The sequence below is a fragment of the Merops nubicus genome, unplaced genomic scaffold (genome assembly GCF_000691845.1).
Source record: "Merops nubicus isolate BGI_N331 unplaced genomic scaffold, ASM69184v1 scaffold11989, whole genome shotgun sequence".
NCBI lineage: Eukaryota > Metazoa > Chordata > Aves > Coraciiformes > Meropidae > Merops > Merops nubicus.
In genome coordinates, this window is record NW_008633076.1 from 1 (window position 1) to 25,552 (window position 25,552).

At 47.8% G+C, this 25,552-nt stretch overlaps 1 protein-coding gene across 1 annotated transcript; it reads right to left on the bottom strand.

Annotated features, from left to right (window-relative positions):
* Window positions 1–4,051: 4,051 nt before the first annotated feature.
* On the bottom strand, window positions 4,052–24,785 carry LOC103780445 (ras-related protein Rab-6A; the record flags this gene model as incomplete). The annotated part of the gene is made up of 6 exons (XM_008948123.1): window positions 4,052–4,402; window positions 7,913–7,979; window positions 19,057–19,150; window positions 21,131–21,242; window positions 23,122–23,227; window positions 24,732–24,785. Coding segments are annotated over 6 exons (498 nt in total), but the record flags the coding sequence as incomplete, so codon positions are not given.
* Window positions 24,786–25,552: the final 767 nt, after the last annotated feature.

A 25,552-nucleotide genomic window follows, 5' to 3' on the forward strand; every position in this document is an offset into this window, starting at 1 on the left:
AGGGGCCGGGGCCGGCGCGCTGCAGCAGCTCTGCAGATGCTGCTCCGACGCCGCTGCGGCTCCTCAGGCCCCGCAAAGCTACCGCTGACCCTTCCAGCCGAGCAGACAAAGCCACCAGCAGCATGAGGCAGCTGAACCCGAGCCAGACGCTCCTTCTCCGAGTCCACAGCTCATCAGAAGTGAGGCTGGGAGCACAGCTTGGCCCGCTCCAGCAGATCCCGCACCAGAGCTGACGGGTGACCCCGAGCCATGCCTTGCTGAGAGGCAGACCTTCCTCTCCAGTTTGGTCCATGTCCTTTTTACAGGTGGGAAATGGAGATACCGGTACGTGAAGCAGCAGCCCCAGGGCCACACTCAGCAGCAGCCTATGTGGGAATTCAACAGCAGATGGAGCAGGAAGGAGGAACCGAGACCATCGCGCTTCAGTGCTACTCAGGAGACAACACCCACTTCTCTAAGTTCAGTTCCTTCCCACAACACCTGCCCTAAGTCCCCTTTTGAGAGGGGAACATGCAGTTTTCAGATGCTCCCACCCAGGGCAGGACCTGGAGGTGGCAGGTACAAGGAACAGAAGGTCCCTTCAGTGACAAAAGCCTCTCCCTGCATGGCCACCTCCAGTGCATGTCCACAGCTACAAGACCACATTCAAATTTCTTCCTTGTCTAATTTCATGACCAATTGATTGACGGTCTTTTTCATATAGAAGAGCTTGAACAAGCGGCAGACGTTCAAGTGGTGTTCCCCCACCAAAACCACTTCATTCCCCCAGAACACGAGGACAACTCCACCAAAGGGCATCTGTTACTGGTACTCACCGACTCAGCCCATCTCCAGCAAGACAGAAGCTTAAGGAGGCTCCTCCTCAAGGCAGGTGGGGTCTCAGAGCAGGCACCCAGGGACGCTGGAGCCACGGTGGGGCCGCACAGGGCGCCCGGATCACCTTTGGGAAAGGGGCTGGAGGAGGCAGCAGGATCTGGAGGGAAAGGCCCAGCTGAGGCACGCACAGGACGGGCTCTCTCCGTACCCGTCCTCCAGATCCCCCGTCGGTGGCTGGAAACAATCGCAGAGACACCGTATAGAACCACGAGGACACAATTCTACCATCTTTCCTTGAAAAAAAAGCAAACCAAAACCAAGCCCACCCAAACCACTTACTTTTCTCCTCAAGAAAAGCCTCCTGCAGCACTTCAAACGGCAAAAGCACGAGCAGGAAGCAGCAGCCTGTGCCCTGCAGCCCCGAGCCTGCATTCTGATGGACATGCTTAGAGAAAAGACCCAGAGCTTTCCAATGAGACAGGTATTTATTTAGTTCAAGCGCTAAAGATTTGGGTTTTTTTGTTGTTCTTGTCATCATTTCATATTATCAAACAGAGCTGAGGTACCAGTGACATTCCAACATGAAGAAAAAGAACCTTTTTCCCCTTATACAATTTCTTCAACTACTTGTTATCAAGACAAAAAGTGAGGAATGGAATAGCTGCATGATGGACTGTACAACAATCAAGCCAGAGCAGGGAGGAGAAAAGAAACAAGAGCAGAAACCTTCACTGTTTACAAAATCATCCTTAAAAAAACAGCCTGTTTCCATGGTTCTACAGGCCATGGTGATGGAGCAAAATAAAATTAAAAGCTAAAACTTGACAGATGAACAGTGAAAAAAAAACAAATTCAAACAACAACAAAAAAAAAGGCTGTGTTGCTCCTGCGCTCACTTTGTGTCTTTTCTCTGGAAAACAGGGGTTTGGGCAGGACTGAGCCCCGCGGTCCTGTTCAGCATGATAAACAAGGACGCAGGTTAAACGTACCTGCTGTCCCCAGCTCACCTCAGGGACCTCCTGGGGGATAAACAGCAAACAACTGACGCCTCATCCCTGTTCCTGCAGCCACTGGGCTGTGCTGGCTTGTGGGATTGCTTTCTAATTTCAGGTTTTTTAGAGTGAGTTTTAAGGGGCCCACTGACCAAATCTGCTTGCAGACGTGCAGCTGCTCTCCACAAGCAGCTTCCATGAGCTGCTCGTCCGCCGTAGCATGCACGTGCCAAGCCAGCTCCTTGCAAATCCAGCACTTAAAGCTCGTAGCTGTGGGAAATGTAAAGGGCTTGGCTATAGCAGAAGCAAAAAATTAAAAAAAAGAAGTGTGAGCTTGTGGAAAACAGCCAAATGATGCCCAACGTAAGCTGCATAAAGAACGAACCGAAGGGATAAAAAAAACCCCAAGGAACCAAAAGGGAAAAAGCAGTGAGATGAACCATTTTTGCACAGTTACGTAGAGTACGACACAGGAAAAGCAGCCAGGTTTCCTTCCCCCCAAGAGTTTCTCTTTAATAAAGAATGATCCTTTGTCATATATCATTGATGTTTATTTCAAGACATGCCACGTCAAAAAAAACTCGCCTTTAATATTGCATTATAAAAGCACTTTACATCTCATTCTGCCTTGAAGTTATTGTTGTGCAGAGCTGCTCTAAAACCCCAGGTGGGTAGACCCACGAGCCTACTGTTCATTTTGGGAATGAAGAATTCCAAATCTTTTTAAGCCCGTTTCCTGGGGAAAGTGGTGGTGAGGACGATTCCCTTTCTCTCCCCCAGTTGGTTATTTTAGATGGTAGTGGGGCAGAAGAGAACAAAAGGAGGAGCCTGAATATTTGCTTGCAATTGTTCCTTTAAGTAGCAATCGCAGCACTGACTCACGAATTCCTTCCTGCACTGTAACTCAGCCGTAATCGCCCAGCAAACAATGTATTTACAATTGTGTTTATTAACTTACACAGCAACTTCACAATGACTAGTAAAGATTAAAAGGGTGCACTTCTAGTGTGTTCGATTCCGTGTTTCTCAGGTAGCTACATCTCGCGAACATCAGCAAAGCTCTAAACGGATTCCTCAGCAAAACAGAACCAGAAAAAAAAAGAAATTACTGGAAAGAGTAAAAAAAAAAAAAAAAATTAAGCAAAGAAATAAATATCAAAAAAAAAAGATTAATTGTAAGCCTAGTTAAATAGAAAACTAAATTACTAGTTATTTAACCAAACTATACAGCTCTAGTGAACCAAACTAAACCAACTTGGAAGACTGAACGTAAAAAAAAAAATGCTAAAAAATAAAGGCATAAATCTGCAGAATCGTAAGTTGGTGTCCATCCTATTAAACTCCCTTCCTTGCCATCTATGACTGCTCAACTAGATCTCTGGATGACCAAAATCAACACCCTCTTCCCCGGCCGACCTCCAGCTGCAGTTCCCCTTCGGCCACTGCCTCTCCCCAGCCCTGACCCGGCCTCTGAGCACAGCGTCTCCTCGGGGGAATCTGGCCCGAGGATTTGCCTCTTTCTGCCAAATTTACAAGTTTCCAATCCGCTTCGGCAGTTTTTAGTGCCTTCGTATCTCCCCTAAAACCAGAAGCAAGCCACCTTCTCCTCCACACAGCTCAAACGTTACGTTCCCGTCTCTCGGGCTGTAATAATTTACTTCATCGGTGTTCTACGTAAAAGGAAAAAAAAAAAAAACAAAAAATGCTCTTAAAACTCATCCTGCACTCGAAATATTATTTTCCCTGTTTCCTGCAAGTGTTCTGCTAATGCACGTCCACCCTTTCCTTCCCTGCCGGATCCTCCAGAAGCCCTCCAGCCCTTTGGGAAAGACATTTGCTATTTCTCCCCCTGCTTGCCGGGAAGCGCGCTCACGCTGCCGCTGGCAAGGAGCGAAAACAAGCCAGCAGCCTCTCATGGTGCCGCAGCCCCGCAGAGGCTGGCGAGGGGGCCTGAGAGCCAGGCAGAGCATCTCTGCTCAGAAGATGAGGAGCTGGGTTGCAACTGCTGTTTTATTAAGGTGGGGATAAGCGTTCAGCCCTCGGCACACGCCTCTGCTCGCGTCTGCCACCGCTGCCTGGTCACCCCCAGCTCGTTGGAGACCCCGAACGGGTGGGATCTGCAAGCACTCTTCTGCACGTACACCTCGTCTAAGTCCCATTCAAAACTTACTCAGTTTCCATCCTTTCAAAGTGCAATATCATAACATATTAAAAAAGGAACAAATATTAAGAAATTGTACCTATTTTTTTCTTTTTTTTTTTTTTTAAGTTATAACTAGAATACGCTGGAATATTTTGGCTTTTTTTTCTTTTTCTTATAAATAATGAAGACACTGACATTTTCTTTGTGTGTGTGTGTGTGCTTGTGAAGCTAATAGATCATCTCCACGAGACAGCCAGCGATGATGAACTGCAAATACGTTATTACTGGAAGGGGAAGGTTCAAGCCAATATTCACACTGCAGTCAATGAAGAGTAAAGGGAGGGAAAGCGAGTGATGTTCTGGAGGAAGGTAGAAGCCACATGGTATTAGCAGGAACAGCCTCCTTCACTGACAGGCTGCTCTTGAGGCTTTTCCAGTTTTATGTCAATCACTGGGAGAAAGAAGTTAAGGCAAACCCATATCCAACTCCATTTCCCTACCAGCACAGCTGGGGCAGGGTTCTGATGGGCATTTTCAGTTTGGAATTTTCCACTGAAATACCCGAGAAGTGTTTTCAAGAGCTTCTGAACAGACCAGCTTCAAGCCAAAGGCAAGACACAGGTTCCTCAGCAGCCTTGGCACTGGCAGGTTCCCAAGTATGCAGAAGAAAAAGGCAGACCCCAAATCGCTGTCTCTAACCAGAGTTTGCTCTTCCCCAGAGACCTCTCCTCATTCCAACGTCATCACTGGAGTAATTCAAGATGTATACGCTGAAGAGTCTAATCACCATTTCCAGAGGGGACCAATAAGAGCTTAGAAACCCACAGTTTCAAATCATAGCGTGGTTTGGGTTGGAAGGGACCTTAAAGATCACCTCATTTCAACCCCCCTGCCATCGGCAGTGACCTCTCCCTCTAGAGCACATTGCTCCAAACCTCATCCAATCTGGTCTTGAACACTTCCAGGGATGGGGCATCTGCAACTTGTCTCTGGGCAACTTGGGCCAGAGGCTCACCACTCTCACTGGAAAACAAGTCTTCCTTCTCTCTGGTCTCAATCTCCCTCTTCTAGTTTCAAACCATACCCCCTTGTCCTGTCCCAACACCCTCTGGTCAAAAGTGTGTTCCCCCCACCAGCTTTCTGACAGGCCCCTGGAAGTCCTGGCAGGCCCCCAGAAGGTCTCCCCAGCTGGAGCCTTCTCCTCTGCAGGCTGCCCAAGCCCAACTCTCTCCTGCTGGGCTCCCAGCAGAGGGGTTCCCTCCTCAGGTCCTTGCTGGGACTCCTCTGGCCCCGCTCCAGCAGGTCCCTGTCTCTGCTGTGCTGAGGACTCCAGAGCTGCCCCAGCACTGCAGGGGGGTCTCCCCAGAGCGGGGCAGAGGGGCAGGATCCCCTCCCTGCCCTGCTGCCCATGCTGCTGGCCAGCTCATCACCCACAGCACCCCCAGGTCCTTCTCCCCAGGGCTGCTCTCTAGCCCTGCACCCCCAGCCTGGGTTGGGACCAGGAGTTGCCCCGACCCAGGTGCAGGACCTTGCCCTTGGCCTGGCCAAACATCATGAGGTTCACTTGTGCCTGCTTCTCAAGCTTGTCAAGGTTCCTTTGGACCTTGTTAGGCCCAGTCAATCCTAGATTCAGTCTTCCAGCCCTTCACGCTTGGTGGGCACCCAGGAGGGGCTTCACCTGTTGATTCAAAGAACAGTGAAGCCCTGGAGAAAGCAGGAGTCTGGAGGAACTCATGGAATAACAGCTCCTGCTCCTCTATACTTCACAGCCAACTGGCAAGTACTTCCCTCTCACCATCAGGTCTCCACTCAGCTTCAGGGCAGGACACTTGGGTCTGAATGCAGATGGCATGTGCTTGGCTAAGAGAATCCCCCAGCACCATGTCCTAGCAAGGCCACTCCTCCCACTGGGTGCATCTCCAGCACCCGCAGCTCAGGGGTGTGACGCTCCATACCTGCCATCCAGAACTCTCCCATCAACCCTTCCCCTCGCTAAACCGCTCTGCTCACCCCACTGCCTCTCTGGACTCACCCCTCGCCACGACAGCTAATAGTCACCACAAACTTAAGGCTGCTGGAGGCCCTGCTTGGCCAGTGACAACCTACTCCCTTCGTGGCACTAGAATTCCTGCATGGCCCTTCACAGGAGGAGCTCTGAATGCTGATCCCAAACCTGACCGATGGCAGTTCAGCGGTTCTCTGATCGGTTGACAAACAGATCACACTGCTGGTAGTTCCAGCTTAGTTCTTTAGGAGGTTGAAGTTGCTTCTTACAGATGTTAGGAGAAAATGAACACTAACGGGAAATGAACGACCAAGAATTCACCTCAAGTATTTGGTCCTTTTGGCTGATTTAAACCTCAATAAATTTTAAGCCAGAGACAGAATCACCAAATCGTTCCGGTTGGAAAAGACCTTGAAGATCATCAAGTCCAACCATTCTCCAGCACTGCCAGGTTCCCACTGACCCATGTCCCTCAGCACCACATCTCCAGGGCTTGGAAACCCCTCCAGGGATGGGGACTCCACCACTGCCCTGGGCAGCCTGGCACAGCTCTGGATAACCCCTGTGGGGAAGAAATTGTTCCTAACATTCAACTGAACCTCCCCTGGTGCAACTTGGTGCAATTTTGTCTTGTCCTATCACTCGAGTCCTATCACCCTGACGCTTGAAATAAGCTGTGCCAGCTTCATCACCGAGCACGAGCAGTCCAAGACACTTGAACCCTCCATGTTCTGCAAAGAAGCCGATGGAAAATCCTCCCCGTTAATCCCAGCGCAGCTGTCTGGGAGACAATCACATTCAATTCCTGCTATCTGCACTCTGCAGGGAGTCAAATTCAAAGTGCCCTCATCGCCCTCCCATTTAGAGACGGGCGATCGAGCGCCCTAACAGGCCCAGCAGCCAGTGCCTGTGCTTTCTCCCACTACCCTCATTAAGAAAGATCGTTGCTCATTAACCTTTTGGTGACCTGCATAACAAAATATCATTGATCAATGAAGCCTGTATAGTGCAAAGCTTGTGCCTTCGTTGTAATCCACAGCTCCCCAAATCCTCCTCTCCCCTGGGCAGCAAGCTGCTCTACAGGAGATGTCGTTTCAGCACCAGGTTTGTCCCCCTCCTACAGTTCCTGCAGCATCCTTCCTCCACAACACTATCTCTCCTCCACTTACCAGCTGCCAGCTATGTGATCCCTGCTGCAAATGAAACTGACAAGCCTGGAAAAGTTCCTCTTCTCCAGAAAACCTTCACCTGCTTCTCTTTCTTTCCCTTCCTTAAGGCCAACCCTGTCAGTTGTCTTCTCCTCCCTCGCAGCACACAGATCCCTACCCAGAGCTGTCTGAGGGTCAAGCGCTGCAAGAGTGGCCTGGGATATTATGGGATCTCCATCCTTGGATATTTCTCACGTTTCCCTGAACACGACCCTGAGAAACCAGCCTGATTTTGGAGTTAGCCCTGCTCTGAGCAGTGGAGTTGGAGAAGGGACCTATAAAGGTCCCTTTCAACCCAGTTTACTCCAGGATTTTGTAGGTCAGATCTGCAAGCGCCAAGGAGTTTTTCTTCAGGCCTCTTTGCAGCTCCTTTCTCCCACTCCATACTCCCCCTCCCTCCCCACATCCAACCTGCTCAAACACCACACATGGAATCCTTCTGGATCTGTCTGCACCCTTCCCATTGTCCTCTCTTTGGCTTTCATTCAGTTGTCCTCACTGACAGCACCTCATAGCCCTAAGCACCCCTACTTCCCCGGCCTCCACCCTTAACACCCCTAGTCCCAGCATTCCCTCTCAGCACTCCAAGCTCGAGGTTTACTTGCCCCTAGTCCCCCTTCTCATGTCTCTTTTTGGGATGTCCATAAGCTGACCGAGGGCTTCAGGAGAGACACTGCTCCTTCCGCCTTCATCTTCCTTGTCCACGGTAACGCCTGGCAGTGCTCTGCCCCCGCCATATAAAGGATACTGTCTTCTCTACTTTTGTCTTGTGTGCTTTCCATTCCAGGCAAAGCAGCTGCCACGCGTCGGAAAAGCTGTGAAAAACACAAACAAAACAAAACACAAAACCACACAGGGAACAGATCAAAACAATCGTACTTTAAAGGGGTGCAGCCCAGTTGATCCAGTGCAAACAATGATTCAACACATCCCTCGGTACTATTTATGCAGCTCCCGCCGAAAAGCCTGACACCAAATATAACCTTTCTTCGTAGCAAATGGCAAACCACCTTGGTGCTGGTTTGGAAGATCAAATGTTACTGCCTCCAAGCAGCAAACTTCCTGTCACCTTCTCGGCAAATAGGCTCTGTTTGGAATCCAGCAATTCCACCTCAGCTGCCGAAGATGTCTACAGACCCCAGTAATGTCAGGTGGGAACTCAACCTTCACATCTCCACAGAGTATCGGTTACACAGGAGCGTGGGCACGCTGATAAAGTCAAACCCAACATCCAGGAGCCTGTCACCAATATTGGCCGAGCCGACACGTACAGAAAGATGTCAGAAAAGGGGGTGCATGGATCTATGAGGTCAGGCTGAGAGAGCTGGGCTGCTTTCTGGAGAAGAGACTGCTCCAGGGAGACGACCTGGTGGCCTTTCAGGACTTCAAGGGGGCCTGTCAGAAAGCTGGGGACAGACTTTTTATCAGGGAGTGCGGTGATAGGACAAGGGGTGATGGATTTAAACTGAAAGTAGGAGATTTAGACTGGACAGAAGGAAGAAATGTTTTATACTGAGCATGGTGAGACACTGGCCCAGATTTCCCAGAGAAGTTGTGGATGCTCCATCCCTGGAATTATTCAAGGTCAGGTTGGATGGGGCTTTGAGCAACCTGCTCTAGTTGGAGGTTTCCATGCCCATGGCAGGAGGGTTGGAACTAGATGACCTCTAAGGTCTCTTCCAACCCAAGTCATTCTGTGATTCTAATGACATCCCCTAAGCAACTTCTTCAGGCTTCCCATTATCTGTGGTTCAGGCTTCCTACAAACCTGACAAAAGACCTTTCTTTCAAGAATTTTCCCAATTCCTTCCTAAACACCCTCAACTTTTGATACCCCCTCCATCATTACTGTATGTCCAAACTTGAGGCATAAAACACAGAACAGGAACACGTGTCAACTGAACTTGCAATCCCAAAGTAGTTGTTCTACCTCTCACATGGCCACTGTCTCCAGTTTCCTGAGCAAGTTCTTGGCTCCAAACTCTCTTCATATTTTATTCCACTTGAAGGAAGCTGAGAAGTAAGCTTGAGTGGGACCAATTCCTTTTCCTGCATTTCCTACCTTAGCCCCTGAGGCTCAGACTAGTGGTTTCCACCACATGGCTCTTTCCCAGCCTACAGGAGTCTTCTGCACAGAAACAGCACAGTTAAGGAGCAGCCTTCAGCTGAGCGCCATTTCTGCAAGAAGCTGCCATGTTCAGATGGCAGGAACCACATGCTTCCACAGTAACGTTCTCGTTTTCACGTGCCCTGGTGCAGCAGTGTGGAAGGACAGAGCAGATCAGGTGGATGGAAGGACAGACAGCATCTTTACCATTCAACAGGGTTGTCAAATGACTACCCAGTTGCTTCTCACCTTTGCAGAACAACCCTAGAAGAGCTGTGATTCCAGGCTGATGTGCTCAGCACAGCCCCAGATATCAACATCTGACATATAAACATTAGTTTTTACAGCATTACAGACATTGTTACTCCTGTGTATTTCTTGCCTGTACGTTCCCAAGCATTCAGGACACTAGATGTTCCAAAGCACTCAACATCTGCATCCCTCAGCATGTTAAAATCACCCCACTGCACACCCAAGAGCAGCTCGGGAGTCCCAAAACGCCCGGTGCCAGCCTGACGTCAGCCTGCATCTGTTAAACCACCATTATTGCCCATTATTTCAGTCCTCTCCTCAAATGACACGGAGCTAAACCACTTATTCCCAGTGACCCACTTTCCACGGAAAACTGAGCCAAGCCGCTGTCAGGCTGTTTACATCAGGAACGCAGGTACCTGAACAGCTCTGTAGTGCCCCAGTGCTTCTGCAAATCTGGCCCCAAGTGTCTAAGTGATGCTGGGGAGACATTAAGGACCTCTGAGTACCCCCCAAGCTAATATGGACAAGCCCCAAAGTCTGTCAGGGGTGGCTGTGACCTATGAAGGGCAGGAGTACAAACACCCCACGCTCGCTGGTGTCACCTTTGCTATCACTGCTCTTTGTCACTGACTGAGGGGATGGTTACAGAAGGAGAGGACAAAACCCACAGGTAAAAAGCCAAAGCTGCTTCCCTTTGCCATTCCCATCATGTCCCTCACAACCACTCCAGAAGCCTCACCCCTTTTTCACCACCAGCAACACCACTGAAAGCAGGACTCAGACAAGGATAGGGGTCTGCAAAGTCAGCTCTTGACGTGTCTCACTGATTTTAGCCAACAATTTCAAAGCAAAGAAGCTTTGTATCCCCCTCTAACCTCTGCTATTATTCCAAGCCTTCCAGCCTCACTCAGAAGTTCAGGGAAATTCTCATATGTTAACAAATTCGTGAAAAAAAAATGTCAAAATCCCAGCTGCTAAACTCTGCTAGCCACTAATGCTGAACAGACAGCAGGAATGCAGGACCACCCAAAAGCACAAAGGCTCAGAGTTAAGATCATTTTGGCACAGGAAGAAGCGAAACACTGACTTTCTGGTGGCCTTCAGTGCTGTCAGGGGCCTGCCAGAAAGCTGGGGGTGGAGGGGGGGACTTCTGAGCAGGGCCTGTTGCAACAGGATAAGGGGATGATGATTTTAAACTAAAAGAGGGAGATTTGGACTAGATAGAAGGAAGAAATTTTTTACACCAAGGGTGTTGATCCCCTGGCCCAGGTTTCCCCGAGAGGTGGTCGCTGCCCCATCCCTGGAACCATTCCAGGGGAGGTTGGCCGGGGCTCTGAGCAACCTGCTCTAGTTGCAGATGTCCCTGCAAGGGGCTGGACGAGATGATCTTTAAGATCCATTCCAACCTAAGCTACTCCATAATTCTGTGACAGGGTATGAAAACTACACACAGAATATCTGAAGAGGGACTGGTATATATGATTTAATGAACCTTCTTAGCCTTATTACTTTTCAAAAGGCTTTCCTTTCTCTCAGTACAGTAGTAGACTAATTTTTTTTGCATCTTGGAGATGACCAAGGGAGTTGCCAAGATTCAATCACCTCTTCCTTTGAGAGCATTAGAAGTCTTAGTACTATAGTTCAAACCACAAATGCTTTGCAGTCTCAGGGCTTTCTTGAAGTGTCTTCACTAAACTGTCTCAATCACATTTGGGTACAGATGGTTCCAACTCTCTTTTACTGGGCTCTGCCCCTAGAATTACTTTTACTCTCAGAATGTTCAACACACTTTCCTGCAAGTGATGCATTAGAGGTAGAGAACACAGCAAATCAGCTCATCTACCCTTCCAGTACACTGCCTTTTTTTCCACATGGACTGCAGCCTTAAGAGCAATTTCAACATTTTTCTTGACACAGAATGTTGGGGGAGAAAAAACCAAAAAATCCTTCCCATCAGTTTTAAGGATGGATATACAACCAGGTTTGGCACAATTCGGCCAGATTGGGTCTAAATGAAGTTGCTTGTCTGGCATCTTCGATAGAAAGATCTAGCTCAGTGCTGATGTCATGCACTCTGGGATCCTAGATGGAAACAGCATTATCAAAAAAAAAAATAATTGTTTTCAATGGAGGTATTGCTATTTAATTCCCCCTTGTACAATGCACAGCAAGCACGGGATGCAGTCTGTAGAGGGGAGGGGAAGGAATCTTAAAAACCCTCAGCTGATGGGAACCAACTGGAATTACTGCATTTAAACTGAGCTGCTGACGGACAGGCTGAGCATTTAAAATACAGTAATCCTTCCTTTACAAGGATCCTTCCCTTACATTAAGGCCAGGAATAAAATTATGCCTTTAGTGGTACTCCTCCCCGAAATTATTCGGCTAAAAAAAAGGAATCTGGCAACTAAGAAAAAATCAACGTACTTTCTTATTAACCTCCTGCTTATCAGGTGCAGCATATGTGAACAAATCCAATTAGGGAAACTTCAGGATGGTTAGAAAGCAGCGTGCTCCACAGGGACCTCACTGCTTCGTGGGGCCTTCAGGATCCAAGCCAGCAGCTTTAGCTCACTGAAAAATGCTGCAGGTAGTTGCACATGTATATGCATATATAGTAGAGTGCATATATGCATACATATATGTCTAAATATTTGTATGTGTGTGTATAAAGCCACATGTATCACGAGCATTCAGGGGTGTTTTTTTCCAAGCCAGGAGTAAATGCAGCCGTCTGGAAGACTTCAGAGCCATACAGAGTCTCTTTCAGCATTTAACCCTGATTAAACTCTGAAAAAAACCCTTCATCTCTCAACACTAGTTTCAACTCATTTGCCAAACCCTGCCTTTCCTATTACCTGATAAATCCCTAGCAGCTCACTGTCACAAACAGCCATGGGACAGTTTCCACTGGAACACTCTGGCAGCAGTATGGAAAGGACAGGAGAATCCCTGTCCAGATGGAAAAGCCAGGCATGAACCTGTTCCCCAACACAAAGCAAACCCAAATGCTTCCCTAATTCTCATTCTCCGAGGAGAGCCACAGAGCCCCAAGAATAATTCTTGCCCATCAGACAGATAGAAATCAAAAGAGAGGAGAAGGAGCCAAGCTGTTAGATGGAGCCAGCTCTGGGAAAACAGGGTTACTGGAGGGGCCACCGTCCTCCAGCTACTGCCGTGAGAAAGTTCCTCTGCCAAAAGGCCCATTCAGGCCGTGGCTGTGAGAGCAAACGTGCCGTGTGCTGGGCACGGCTGGGAGGAGGGCCGTGGGGCTCTCCCTCACCTCGCCTTCCACACGACAGCAAAATGAACCCTGACATATTCTGGGCAGGAAATCCAGGGACTAACAATAAAATTCCCTGAAACAGAGGCTGCCGAGGCAGAGCATGACTCTCGAGGGCTGGTGAAGCTCATTCAGGGCTGAGGAATGAAATGAAGCAGTGGCAACGTTTCTCTGCAGGAACTGAAGCGAGTCCTCTGCTTCCCTCCTCAGCCTTAAGGCTCCCCTGGCAATCAGTTTGTGCTGAAACTCACAGGATCCAAGAGCCAATTTTTTCCCCTTTCTTGTATCAATTTAAGCTCAGAAAAATACTATCCCCATTTTTACCCTGTAATATCATTTTTTCCTTCAACACCCCTGCCCAGTGCCAGAAGGAACAGTAAGTGTGCAGGCCCCCAGTGACTGGAGACAGTTCCACCTTAACAGATCCAGCAGCACACAGCAGCTGCATGGTTTAGGTTGACAGTGTGCAACTAGAGGAGATGAGGCTTGTCCCAGCAGCTCATCAGACCTGTCCTCGGGGAAAAGAAGTGCCTGAGAAATCATAAAATGGAAGCTGGCTGCATCCAGGTCTCAGCCAGCACATGCCCAGCCTGTAAATACTGTTACTGATCTGCAGTGGCCACAGGGAGATAGATGCACCTCTCAGACTCCAAACCGAGCTGCAGGTTCTGCCTCAGCCCCTACCAGTGTGTTAGCTGAGGTGCTGTCTTCTGAGATGTCCAACTTGCCAAGGTCAGTGGGATGAGGTTCAACCAGGCCAAGGGCCAGGTCCTGCCCTTGGGTCACAACCACCCCCTGCAGCACTCCAGGCTGGGGCAGAGGGGCTGGAAAGTGCCCCAGGGAAAGGACCTGAGGGGTTGGTGGACAGACGGCTGGAGATGAGGCAGCGTGTGCCCAGGGGGCCAAGAAGGCCACCAGCATCCTGGCTTGGGTCAGCACCAGTGTGGCCAGCAGGAGCAGGGCAGGGATCGTCCCCCTGCACTGGGCACTGGGGAGGCCACCCCTCGATAATCCTGGGGTCAGTTTTGGGCCCCTCCCTCCCAGAAGGACCTTGAGGGGCTGGAGCGTGGCCAGAGAAGGGCAACAAAGCTGCTGGGGAAGGGTCTAGAGCCCAAGTGTGGTGAGGAGCAGCTGAGGGAGCTGGGGGTGCTGAGCCTGGAGCTGTGGAGGCTCAGGGGAGACCTTCTGGCTCTCCACAGCTCCCTGACAGGAGGCTGGAGCCAGGTGGGGGTCAGGCTCTTCTCCCAAGGAACAAGGGACAGGATGACAAGAGGAAATGGCCTCAAGTTGCACCAGGAGAGGTTTAGGTTGGACATGAGGAAAAACTTCTTCCCTGAAATGGCCATCCAGGCCTGTGCCAGGCTGCCCAGGGCAGTGGTGGAGTCCCCATCCCTGGAGGGGTTTTCCAAGCCGTGGAGATGTGATGCTGAGGGACATGGGTCAGTGGGGACCTGGCAGTGCTGGGGCAATGGTTGGACTCGATTTGACAGGTCTCTTCCAACCAAAATGATTCTATGACTCTTTCATGTCACAGGGAAATGGCAAAAAAAGCCTCTCAGCAGTATGTTCCCCTCTACTTCTCTGTCAGGAGAAGATCCTGGCACTGAAATGCATGCTGTTTGAAGCATGGTGCAACTCACCTTCTGGAGTCACACTATAAAGACAGGCACTCTAGATTTCCAGGACACGTACAGAGAGCACAGAGCTGAAGACAGCGCCCTTGCCTCTTATCAGTGCCACCTTCCAGCAGAGAAGGATCAACGAGAAGCTTTAAGAAGCACACAAGGTCAGAAGTACACTGGCCTCCCACTGATGGCCAGCAAACAAACGAGACAGCAGAGGAGGTGAAGTCTTAGCCATGAGTCTCTCCAAACAGGACATAAAATTAACCTTCTTTTTTGCCCTTAATGGGGCAAATATTACTTTTGAGCCCTAGTGGAGAGCATCCCTTGGAGAATCCCCGTGCTTGGGCCAACACAAATAGCACTAAGATTTGCTGTCTGTGAGAGGACATTATTCTTCCATGTCTGACCAAGACTGGGATGAGGTCAGTCTCTGCGCCTGACAACCCTGCCCACCAGTGAGACCCAGGGCAGTGAGTGCAGGTGGCTGGCAACTGATGTCTGCAGGACCTGCCTGCACAAAAGTGACACTGGAATTTGGTGAGTGAGGAGCTGGCCAGGAACTGGCCCCGGGTGTTCCGAGCCCAGAAGCCCCTGGCAGCCTGGGTTGCACCCCCAGCAGCATGGGAAACGGGGCAGGGAGGGAATCCTGCCCCTCTGCCCTGCTCTGGGGAGACCCCCCTGCAGTGCTGGGGCAGCTCTGGAGTCCTCAGCACAGCAGAGACAGGGACCTGCTGGAGCGGGGCCAGAGGAGCCCCAGCAATGAGCCGAGGGGGGAACCCCTCTGCTGGGAGCCCAGCAGGAGAGAGTTGGGCTTGGGCAGCCTGCAGAGGAGAAGGCTCCAGCTGGGGAGACCTTCTGGGGGCCTGCCAGGACTGCCAGGGGCCTGTCAGAAAGCTGGGGAGGGACTTCTGAGCAGGCCTGGTGCAACAGGATAAGGGCTGATGGTTTGAAACTAGAAGGAGGAGATTTAGACTAGATATAAAGAAGAAATTTTTTTCCAGTGAGGGTGGTGAGCCCCTGTCCCAGGTTTCCCCGAGAGGTGGTCGCTGCCCCATCCCTGGAACCATTCCAGGTGAGGCTGGCCAGGGTTCTGAGCAACCTGCTCTAGTTGCAGATGTCCCTGCCCATGGCTGTGGTGTCTGGACTAGATGACCTTCAAAGGTCCCTACCCGCCCAGAACACCTATGATCCTTTGGCATTCCCATTTCTGACCCGGAAAAGAGATGGAAAGGAAGTAAGGAAGCTGTGATGGGCCACACAAGGCGTGAGTAAAAACAGAGCTTGCTCTGGAAGTGGTAACATCAAGACGTCTCCATCCAACACTGCACAGACCCAAAACTGTAATGGGAAGGGGATGAAAATGCAGAGAAGTCAACAACAGAGGACTGACAATTGAACTTCATCCCAAGCCTCCTTCTTCATTCACCTCTGCTATTCCCTACCTTTAACTCAGGGCCCAGGATTTAGATCCAGGAGACAGACTCTGGGCTGGGAAGAGAAGACAGCAGGGACCCAGCAGTGTTTTGTGAGCTCTTCTGGACTGTCAAACCAAGCACTAGCAACCTGAGAACTTTTAATACTGAGCAAGAGTTCTGCATGGAAGAAAAAAAACAAAACAAACCAGTTTCCTCACCTACACGTTTCAGTCACAGGCAGTATCCCAAGCTGTGTGGTAGTGACTAAATCTGAAGCTCCACACTAGTGCACAAATTAATGGCTCATCAGCTAGTTTAAGAGTCACCTTTACCCTAATATTTAATATCTAGCACTAGGTGATGTTAACTTTTACATAGATGTGTTTCATGACATGTAGCCAAAACATGGATTTTGTAGCTAAAATAATTTGACATTTGAAATAAAAATCCTGTCTGAAATTTAAATTGGGCAGTAATTGCTCTGCAGAATCTGAATACATTATGGATAGAAGTTATTGGTTATGGGAAGGTCAAATTTGCATTCAGCTTATTAAAGGAAGACTCTACACAGACTTTGGGCAGGGCATGCATTCTGCTGTTGTACCCAGGAGCTTCCCCATTACACTGGGCAGTAATTTACTGACATGTTGGTAAAATAAATTCATATCATTCAACAAAGAAGCTGCAAGGAAACAGAGAACTATATAACCAGTGGTATTAAAAGTCTCATCCTTCCTGAATTGTTTCAACAGCTGCTTATTAAACTAAGAAAAAAATGACAGTTTCAAATATATAGGGTAATTTTGAAGGTCCTGATTATCCCAGTCCATACCTACAACACATGGATCAAAATTCAGGAGATAAATCCATTTTTAGTTCTTTTGGAATCGCCACACGTGTCTTTTACACAGAGAATGAAGTCCCTTAAAGCCTGTCCTCTCGGCCAGTTCTGACACAACTTTACACTACATGAAGGACCCACTCAGATCATGGTGCAGCCCCAAGTTTTTTAGATACTGCTGTTTATTGACGTTAGTGAAGAGCAAAAACAAAGTCTCGGACGCCCAAATCTTCCATTTAACACAGAAGGAACTAGCCCCCCAGGCTCCCAACACCACTTTTGCTTTTTCCTGGAGCTGAATTACTGAACTGATTTGCTCACAGAAGTGGTCTTACAGCATGTAACCTGGCAATTAAAATCAAGAGTTATGATTTGCCTAGGCCTCCGTTATACACCTAGGAATTTTCTCTAGAGAGTGTGCAAGTGAGGCTACAGCTCCAGAAACAGCTTTATGCTCTGACAGTCTCATTAGTACGATCCCTGAATGGCTTCAGCAGAAAAAAAGGCAAAGTTTGTTCTTTCTAAATGTATTAAATGAAGCCATCGTCCTTGATGACGAAGGCTGTGGTAGCTTTACTAAGCACATGTTTCATCAAACAACAGCATCTTCTGCCAAAAAAGGAGTATGGGTCTCTCAGAGAAGATTTTCCTACTTACATCCCAAACCATCAGGCCTCCAACTGGCCCTGAAGGCCACAAACTACCTTGTTAAGCTTGGACATAGACTTCTGGAACCGTGTCAGCTGCACAGCAGCTCCCTGGAGGCAGGAGGGAGTACAGAGCTTCAGCAGCAGCAGCAGTCCTCTCAGCAGGGCAACTACTCTCCAGGTGCACACCCCTTGCCTGAGCAGGCATTTAAGGATTCCAGCACAGAATCCAAGGCTTAATTACAAGCCAGGCTCTGTGCTGTGGCAGGATAATTGGCGGACCCTGGAAGTGAATGCTTGCGTGCTTGCTAATGCACTGAAAAGCAGTGCAAAGTTAACACATCTAATTATTCTATTAGACAGGGAGTAATTCTGCTACTAATATATACAAAGTCAAGGGACATTTTAATAACAGACCCTTTAGTCCCATATGTAACAAAATTATAGGAGTAAGGAATCGATTATGCCCCTGCACTCACCACTGGGGAGGCCACAGCTTGAAGACTGGGGTCAGTTTTGGGCCCCACAGGATGAGAAAGACCTTGAAGGGCTGGATCCCAGCCCAGAGAAGAGCAACAAAGCTGGGGAGGGGTCTGGGGAGCATGGCTTGTGAGGAGCAGCTGAGGGAACTGGGGGTGCTGAGCCTGGAGAAGAGGAGGCTCAGGGGAGACCTTCTGGCTCTCCTCAAGTTCCTGCAGGTGGGGTGAGGTAGGGGTTGGTCTCTTCTCCCAAGGAACCAGTGACAGGACAAGAGGCACTGGGCTGAGGTTGCCCCAAGGGAGCTTTCAGTTGGATCTGATGCAGAATTTCTTTCCTGGCAGAGTGGTGAGGCCTTGGCCCAGGCTGCCCAGGGAGGTGCTGGAGTTCCCAGCCCTGGAGGGGTGCAAAAAGTTTGTGGATGTGGCACCTGGGTGCATGGTTTAATGCTCATGGTGGTGTTGGACTTGATGATCTTGGAAGTCTTTTCCAACCTTAATGATGCTATGAAAATTTCTTTCACATGAATACCAGATCAGCCCTGCAGCTTTAACTGCTTTCAAAAATTCACTCTTTGCCAAGTGATTTGTCTTCGTTAACACAAGTGCTAATCCTCCAGCCAGCAGGTCAGAAAAGAGCCACAGCTCATGTCACAACATGAAACCTCATTTCACTGCAGCTGCATTGGCCTGACAGACATTTCAGAAACTAACAGAAATGAATCACTTTGGCTCCCCACGAACATTTGCTCCCATGTTCAGGGCCTTCCAGCTGAGCAAGCACGCCAGCTTGCACTGTCTCACTGTACAGTGGGTGCTTTTTAAGTCCCCATGTTCCTCCTTGACTGGTTTGCTCACATTCATTCACTGAATCAGTATCAGAAACAGCCCCTCAGACCTGCACTACCCCAATTATTTAACTCATGCCTTAATCCTTTCAATCTAACACCAAATACGGATTCTCAAGAATCTAGGAAGGTATAATCCCATACCCATAAAGCTTATTCAATAACTTCCCTTCTCTAATGAGAAAAGAAGTTCCAAGTCATTTTCTGGAAGGTCAGGGATCCTTCTGAACCTCAGCCAGCAATCCATCTCTGATACAGATCTTGCTGGGTATGGGCTATAAACATCCCCCCAAGAGCCCTGCAGTGGCTTCCCAAGGTCCAGGGAAGTCCCATGTCCACAACGGTGCACAAACAGAAGCAGTGTCAGGGCTGGTTGTGGCCAACACCTCACTCACCTGTTTTACATTGTATCCTGCTTTTGCACTAGTTTCAATGAACATGACATTCAGCTCTTTGGCTTTTCTTTCTCCTTCTTCAATGGACACTTGTCTGGGGAAGATAACACAGAATTAGGAAAAAACACAGACAAACACCACAAAAATTCAGATTTTCATCTTCAACCCAAGGAGGTGACTGCTTCATTAGCAGTTCTGACAGCATTCAGTGTTTTTTCCCTGCATACAGAGGCCACACACTGAGCCAAGCTGTAGACAAACATCACCACTGCACACTATCTGATGGACTTCAAGGGCACACCCAGCTCCCAGAGTCAGCTCTCTGGTGAACAGCTCAGTAGACTAACTGGACTCCTCCAAACCCCTGTCCAGCAACCTGCTCTAGGTGCAGATGTCCCTGCTCACTGCAAGGGGGTTGGACTGGATAACCTTGAGAGGTCCCTTCCAAGCCAAATCATTCTACGATTCTAAGATATTCTTTTATGTCTGAACAGTGAGTAGGCAATAGCAACTCCAGGCTTGGAGAAGAGTGTCTGGAAAACTGCCTGGTAGAAAAGGCCCCAGGGGTGCTGGTGGCCAGCCAGCTGAACGTGAGCCAGTGTGTGCCCAGGTGGCCAAGAAAGCCACCAGCATCCAAGCTGGGATCAATGTGTCCAGCAGGAGCGGGGCAGGGATCATGCCCCTGCACTGGGGAGGCCACAGCTTGAGGACTGGGGTCAGTTTTGGGCCCCACAGGATGAAAAAGACCTTGAGGGGCTGGAGTGGGTCTAGAGAAGGGCAACGTTGCTGGGGAGGGGTCTGGGGAACATAGCTTGTGAGGAGCAGCTGAGGGACGTGGGGGTATTGAGCCTGGAGAAGAGGAGGCTCAGGGGAAACCTTCTGGCTCTCCTCAAGTTCCTGAAAGGAGACTGGAGTGGAGTTGGGCTCTTCTCCCAAGGAACCAGCAATAGTATGAGCAGCAATAGGCTGAAGTTCCCCAAGGGAGCTTTCAGTTGGATCCGAGGCAGAATTTTTCCTGGCAGAGTGGTGAGGCCTTGGCCCAGGGCAGTGCTGGAGTCCCCAGCCCTGGAGGGGTGCAAAAACCATGTAGATGTCGCATGTGGGGACATGGTTTAGCGGTCATGGCAATGTTGGGTGATGGTTGGACTTGATCTGAGAGGTCTTTTCTAACGTTAATGATACTATGATTTTAATACCAAATAATAATCACTAGCTTGCAGCCTATAGAACAGTTTTAATAAAGGACCAAGCATAATGTCATATTAAATCAGTTTTGTTTCCTACTCCCCTAGTTGGGTGTCCCACCCATTAAGCACTCTGCTGAAGCTAAAAGTGGGGGGAAATTTTGGTTCAAGAGCTGCCAAAGAAAAACCATGAGGTATCTGAGGAGCATACAGATTTGTAAACAATTCTGAATAGCCAGCTGTAAATCTGAACTAAGGGTCACAAAAGAAGCTATTCTGAAGAAACAGGGACTTCAATTAAATCCAGAATACTTCCAACTCATGCTTTTCTTTTGGCTTTGTGACTCTGCATTTGTGTTAGTACCATAAACCCAGAAATAAGCAGCAAATGCAGCTGAAGATGCACAACTTCTAATAAAAAGATTGAAATTTGTCAGTTAATGAAAATTTCTGTGTCTTGGTACAGCTTGGGTGCAGCCCAAGACAGAGAGTTTTAAAATGGAGGATTACTTCCACCTATTGTTTTTATCTGAGCAAATTTATTAACTATGAGTCTTTGTGACAAATTCAGCTTTTCATTGGAGGATGGAGACTGTAGTTAATAATAATAAATAATAATTCTCTCCTGCCATCTGAACAAGCTGTTGAGTTTCTCAACTCATTCATAAACTGTGCTAGAAACTTGTGCCTAACCAAACAAAAGAAGTTGCAAAATTGAGATTTCTCTAGTCACAACCATCTCCAGTTGTTAAAACAAGTTTGAGCATTTTGGGGAAAAAAAGAAAAAAAAGAATTAAACAACAAGTGTTTGTTTTTTTTACAGTAGCTGTCTAGGAGCAAACAGGAGCAGTTTCAGCAGAGCATCTGAAAGACGAGTTATTCCTGCGTACCTCTTATCTGCTAGGTCTGTTTTATTCCCCACCAGCATAATGATGACATCGCTGCCCCGTTCCGTTCTGACGTCATCGATCCACTTTGTGGTCTGCTGGAAGGAGTTTACATCTAACGGAGAAGAGTGGAGAGGATTATCACTGCAGGCATGCCCCACAGCCCACGGGCAAACACATCTGCACGTCCCAGAGAAAGGCTTCACGTTCTCTGGAGCTGGCACCACAGGGCAAGGAGGAATGGGCACGTGAAACCCTGAGTCTCCCACATTCATGGGTATGGAAACCTTGGCATGAATTCCAACTGGACTAAGCACTTCCTTACAGCTGAATTCAGAGCCAGGGACTGAACTGAGTCGATCTGTAACTTGGTTTTGACAGAGTCTAAAATGAGGGGTCTGATCACAGTGTTTTAGGCCAGTTCCCTTGTTTGGTTTTTTTTTTTAGCTCAAGTTATATATTTTATAGAGAGAATGGGGATTAATGTGATATGACATTCTACACTGCTCATGACTTGTGCATCTACAGTTCTCTAAAGTACTCAATACCAGCTCCACCAGCTTAATCAGCTTTTACTTGCTAGGCTCAGGATTTTCTCCAGAAAATAGTTCTTACAACATACTAGAAACTCCTGTATCACTGAAAACTGAGTTCAAAATAGTTTCCGCATCATTCGCATAGAACCAGAAATACAAATCTAACCTCTCCACAGACACTTTTTTTCAATGATACATCCTTAAAAGCTGCAAGGTAAGAATTTTTGGAAGCTCTCCTGATCTAACGAGACATGTCGTTTGAAAAGTTGCATCCTGGAAGGAAAAACAAGTTGTAGAGATGCTGCCACAGAGCTCAGTGCTTGCCAGAAGCTACAACAAAGAGCATCTGAGTTGCCAAAGTAGTTTGCAGCACTTAAAAAAAAGGGAGGGTAGGGGAGCTTTGCAGCAGTTCTTGACAAGTATTGATTTTTTTTAATGGCTTTTACTGCCTAGCAATATATTGTACGCCAGCCAGTTGAGACTTGATCACTTGCCAGCATCTTTAATTCTTCTCTTTACTACTTCGTAATAGTGAATTTGCTAGGTCAGTAAAAAAATGTCAAAGTTCACAGCTAACCTGGGATTTTAGCTCGAATGCAAGTGCTATTTGTCACAATTAAAGCTTTTATAGGTAAAGCACCTATTCCTGCTCTAACCTTCTACTATTCAGAAATCAAAGGTCGAGCACTTTTGCATTGGTATAGAATTAGGCCACTGCTCTCAGTCAATCAAACTGAACATATCTGAAGGTTTAGTTCTCCCAACCCAAAATTTCTGCTCTTCGTAAATACAGAAAGTTCATAAATTAGGAGTCTCCAGACTGAGGGGAGGAACAGAAGGAGAAGGCTTGAAAGAGCACTAACATTTTAGTTCACAAGAATGTACATACCTTAGTAAGAAATGAAAGAGCAATTGTTAAAGGATAAGGGCTCGGTGGTTAAGTTTTACGTATTGCAAAACGTGAAAGTGGCTGATTCAAATGGAAATGTGACATTAATGCATTTTCCCCCCAGCCCATGCCCAGATTTTTTTTTTTGGGGGGGGGGGGGGGGGGGAGGGTAAATGGAGTGAAGCAAGCTACAGCTATCAGTGCAAAGTCTCTGATTTAAGAACTCATATCTATGAACATGATTCAGGTGTTTGAGACCAAAAGTCATGGGTGATATTACGATCAAAAAGCAGATGAAAGAGGATAAGGTGCAACAAGAGCAGCCAGGACTCAAGACTTTGGGAGAACGCAAGAGGAAAAGGGTTACAAATGATGTCGTTCGTGAGACAGTTCATACATAACAACAGCAGCGATCAAGTGCTTAAAATTTGACCAGAATAAAAGAAAGTCTCTTTTTTTTTTGTCATGCCAGAATGAAGAACAAGCAGATGACTGTGATAGGACATGCAAAGCTAGGCTATAGGATGAAAGGGGCAGAGTATTAGAAATGCAGAATTCCCCCCACTCACTTGTGATATCATAAACAACAACTGCAACAGTGGAGTCACGAATGTAGCTAGGAATCAAGCTCCTGAACCGTTCTTGACCTGCTGTGTCCCATAATTGCAACCGTACCTAACAAAATCAGTCAAACAAGCAAGAAAAATAAGAAAAAGGTCAAACCCAGTGCAATATACCTACTTGTGATATCGTAAACTACTACAGCAGCAGCAGAGTCACGGATGTAACTGGGAATGAGGCTACGGAAACGTTCCTGACCCGCAGTATCCCACAGCTGCAACCTGATCTGTGGGTGGGAGAAAATTAAAAAAGCCAAACCGCCACTAAAAATAAAAGCGTAAAGAAATTTTACTTGTTGAAAAAAGCTAAAGAAAAATGATAAACTCATGCAGGAGGTGGGCGACTGGGAGCAGCAGCACAGTCTCCTTTATGGCAGGTATATGGTATATGTGCACCTCCCTTGGCTTTTCTGCTGTCTTTGCTCATTAAAATCTGCCTCCCTTCCAAAAGGGGAGAAATAGAACTGCTCGGCTTTCCAGCTGAGAGGACCAACATGAAAACTAAGGCAAATGTTCACCTGCAGCTCTGCCTACACCAGATTTTCATGCGCTGCTGCTATCCTTCCTCAGGGCTCACATGTGTAACCTCCAGCAGCCTGGAGGTTGGTTGCTGGTGGAAGAATCAGAGCATATGTCTCAAGAGCAAGCCTTCAGCTGCTGTCACAGTGCTGGAAAAGCAACTAGTGTGAAGTTTTCAGGGAGGATAAAAGGTTTGTTGTTACTCTGTATTTAAGCCTTAGCCACACTGCACCCTACCATGCACGCAGATAAGGCTGCCGGTCTCTTATCATCAAGGTTCTGAAAGGAAAGGCAAGCTAGGCTAAACGCAACAGGACTGGCAAGATGTGCAAGGCCCAGTTTTGCTATGGAAGGTACATCTCCTCGCTCAAGCACTTCCAACACAATCCCATTTATTCCTGGTTTGCACAAGGCCATAAGCTCAGGCAGTGCTGCACAATTTGCTTCTGCAAATAGCTCAACGGATGAATTTCTTAATTAAGAATCTGAGCTCATTTTAAACTACAGGCTGGTTTCCACAGAGGAGTGACTTCATTTCAGGAACTAGAGCTGCACTGAGCTAAGGAACAAGCATAATTTGTAGATTACTGCTGAAGGCAACCTTCTTTTTAAATGAGTAACACTGAGAACATCAAGCCAGCTACTCACTGGCAACATTTGGCAATTTGTATTTTATTTTTCTGTCTTGTGACATGAAAAAATGGAGGAGTTAAGCACGGTGCTCTTCCCCAAATTCCATCACGCATCCCTCAAACTATCCATACCACCCCTTTCTTCAAAGAGGGTGACACCAGAGCACCTTCTGCCACCTGTGAAATGTCACTGGTGAGCCCTCCGCAGCTGAACCAACTGGAGATTTCCCAGTTCTCTGAGCAGAGACAGGAGCTGTCTCCACAGCACTTCTCAGTCTGGCAGCAGCTGGCAGCTAGAGGCTCGGGGCTCTGCTTCCAAGTGATCTCAGAACTGTGGGCTGCACAACTACAACAGATGCTGAGCCTCATTCTCTGTACATAGAGAAGTGCAATGAAAATCTTACTCACTGTTCGATCCTCCAAATACATGGTTTTCGATAAGAAGTCGATGCCAATTGTTGCCTGTAAAAAAAATGAAAAAAAAAACAAAAGACATCTCTTAAATAAAACGTCAGAACAACTGCAGTGATTTTTCAGGGCAGAGAGCGTCACTGCCACATCAGAATTCAGCACCTGTAGCACACCTGCAAGAAAAATATGCTGGTGTTCTTACATTCAAGATACAGCTCTACCTCTAAGGAAGATTCAATAAGTGGCTTCTTTAATATCTAGAACCAGAATGATATCTTAAAGCACAAAAATCTGTTAACTTTGACTTCAATCTATGCATATTCACGGTTTAATCTATTCAGGTATCAACAAGGATTTTTATGTATGACCTAAATTAGCGTCCATCAGCTGAACCAGGGTATCTGGGCACACTCAGTTCTTCCTGATCACCAATTACTTGAACTTTAAGCCATTTTCATTAAGGCTGAGGTGGATATCTTCACATCTGCTGCAACACATGGCCCTCAACAATTACTACAGGTCAGTTAATCTTAAAGCTCACTGCAGTGTAACTGCATCCAAGTTTCTAGACACTAGTGGGAGCTTCACAAAGAACATCCTGATACATGTTTAAGAGCAAAGCACTACTAAGCTCTATCAAGAGCTGCTTCTTAAATACATGATCTCCACCCCAGTTTTCAAGGCTGCAGTGAGGGTGAACCCAAGCTTGAGGAGTGAGTTTGCAGCAGGGACACGACTGAGTTGACCTGCTGGCACTGTCAAGCTGTCCTTGCTGCAGCAGGATGCTGAGCTGCTATGCTTCTCAGCACAGAATCACA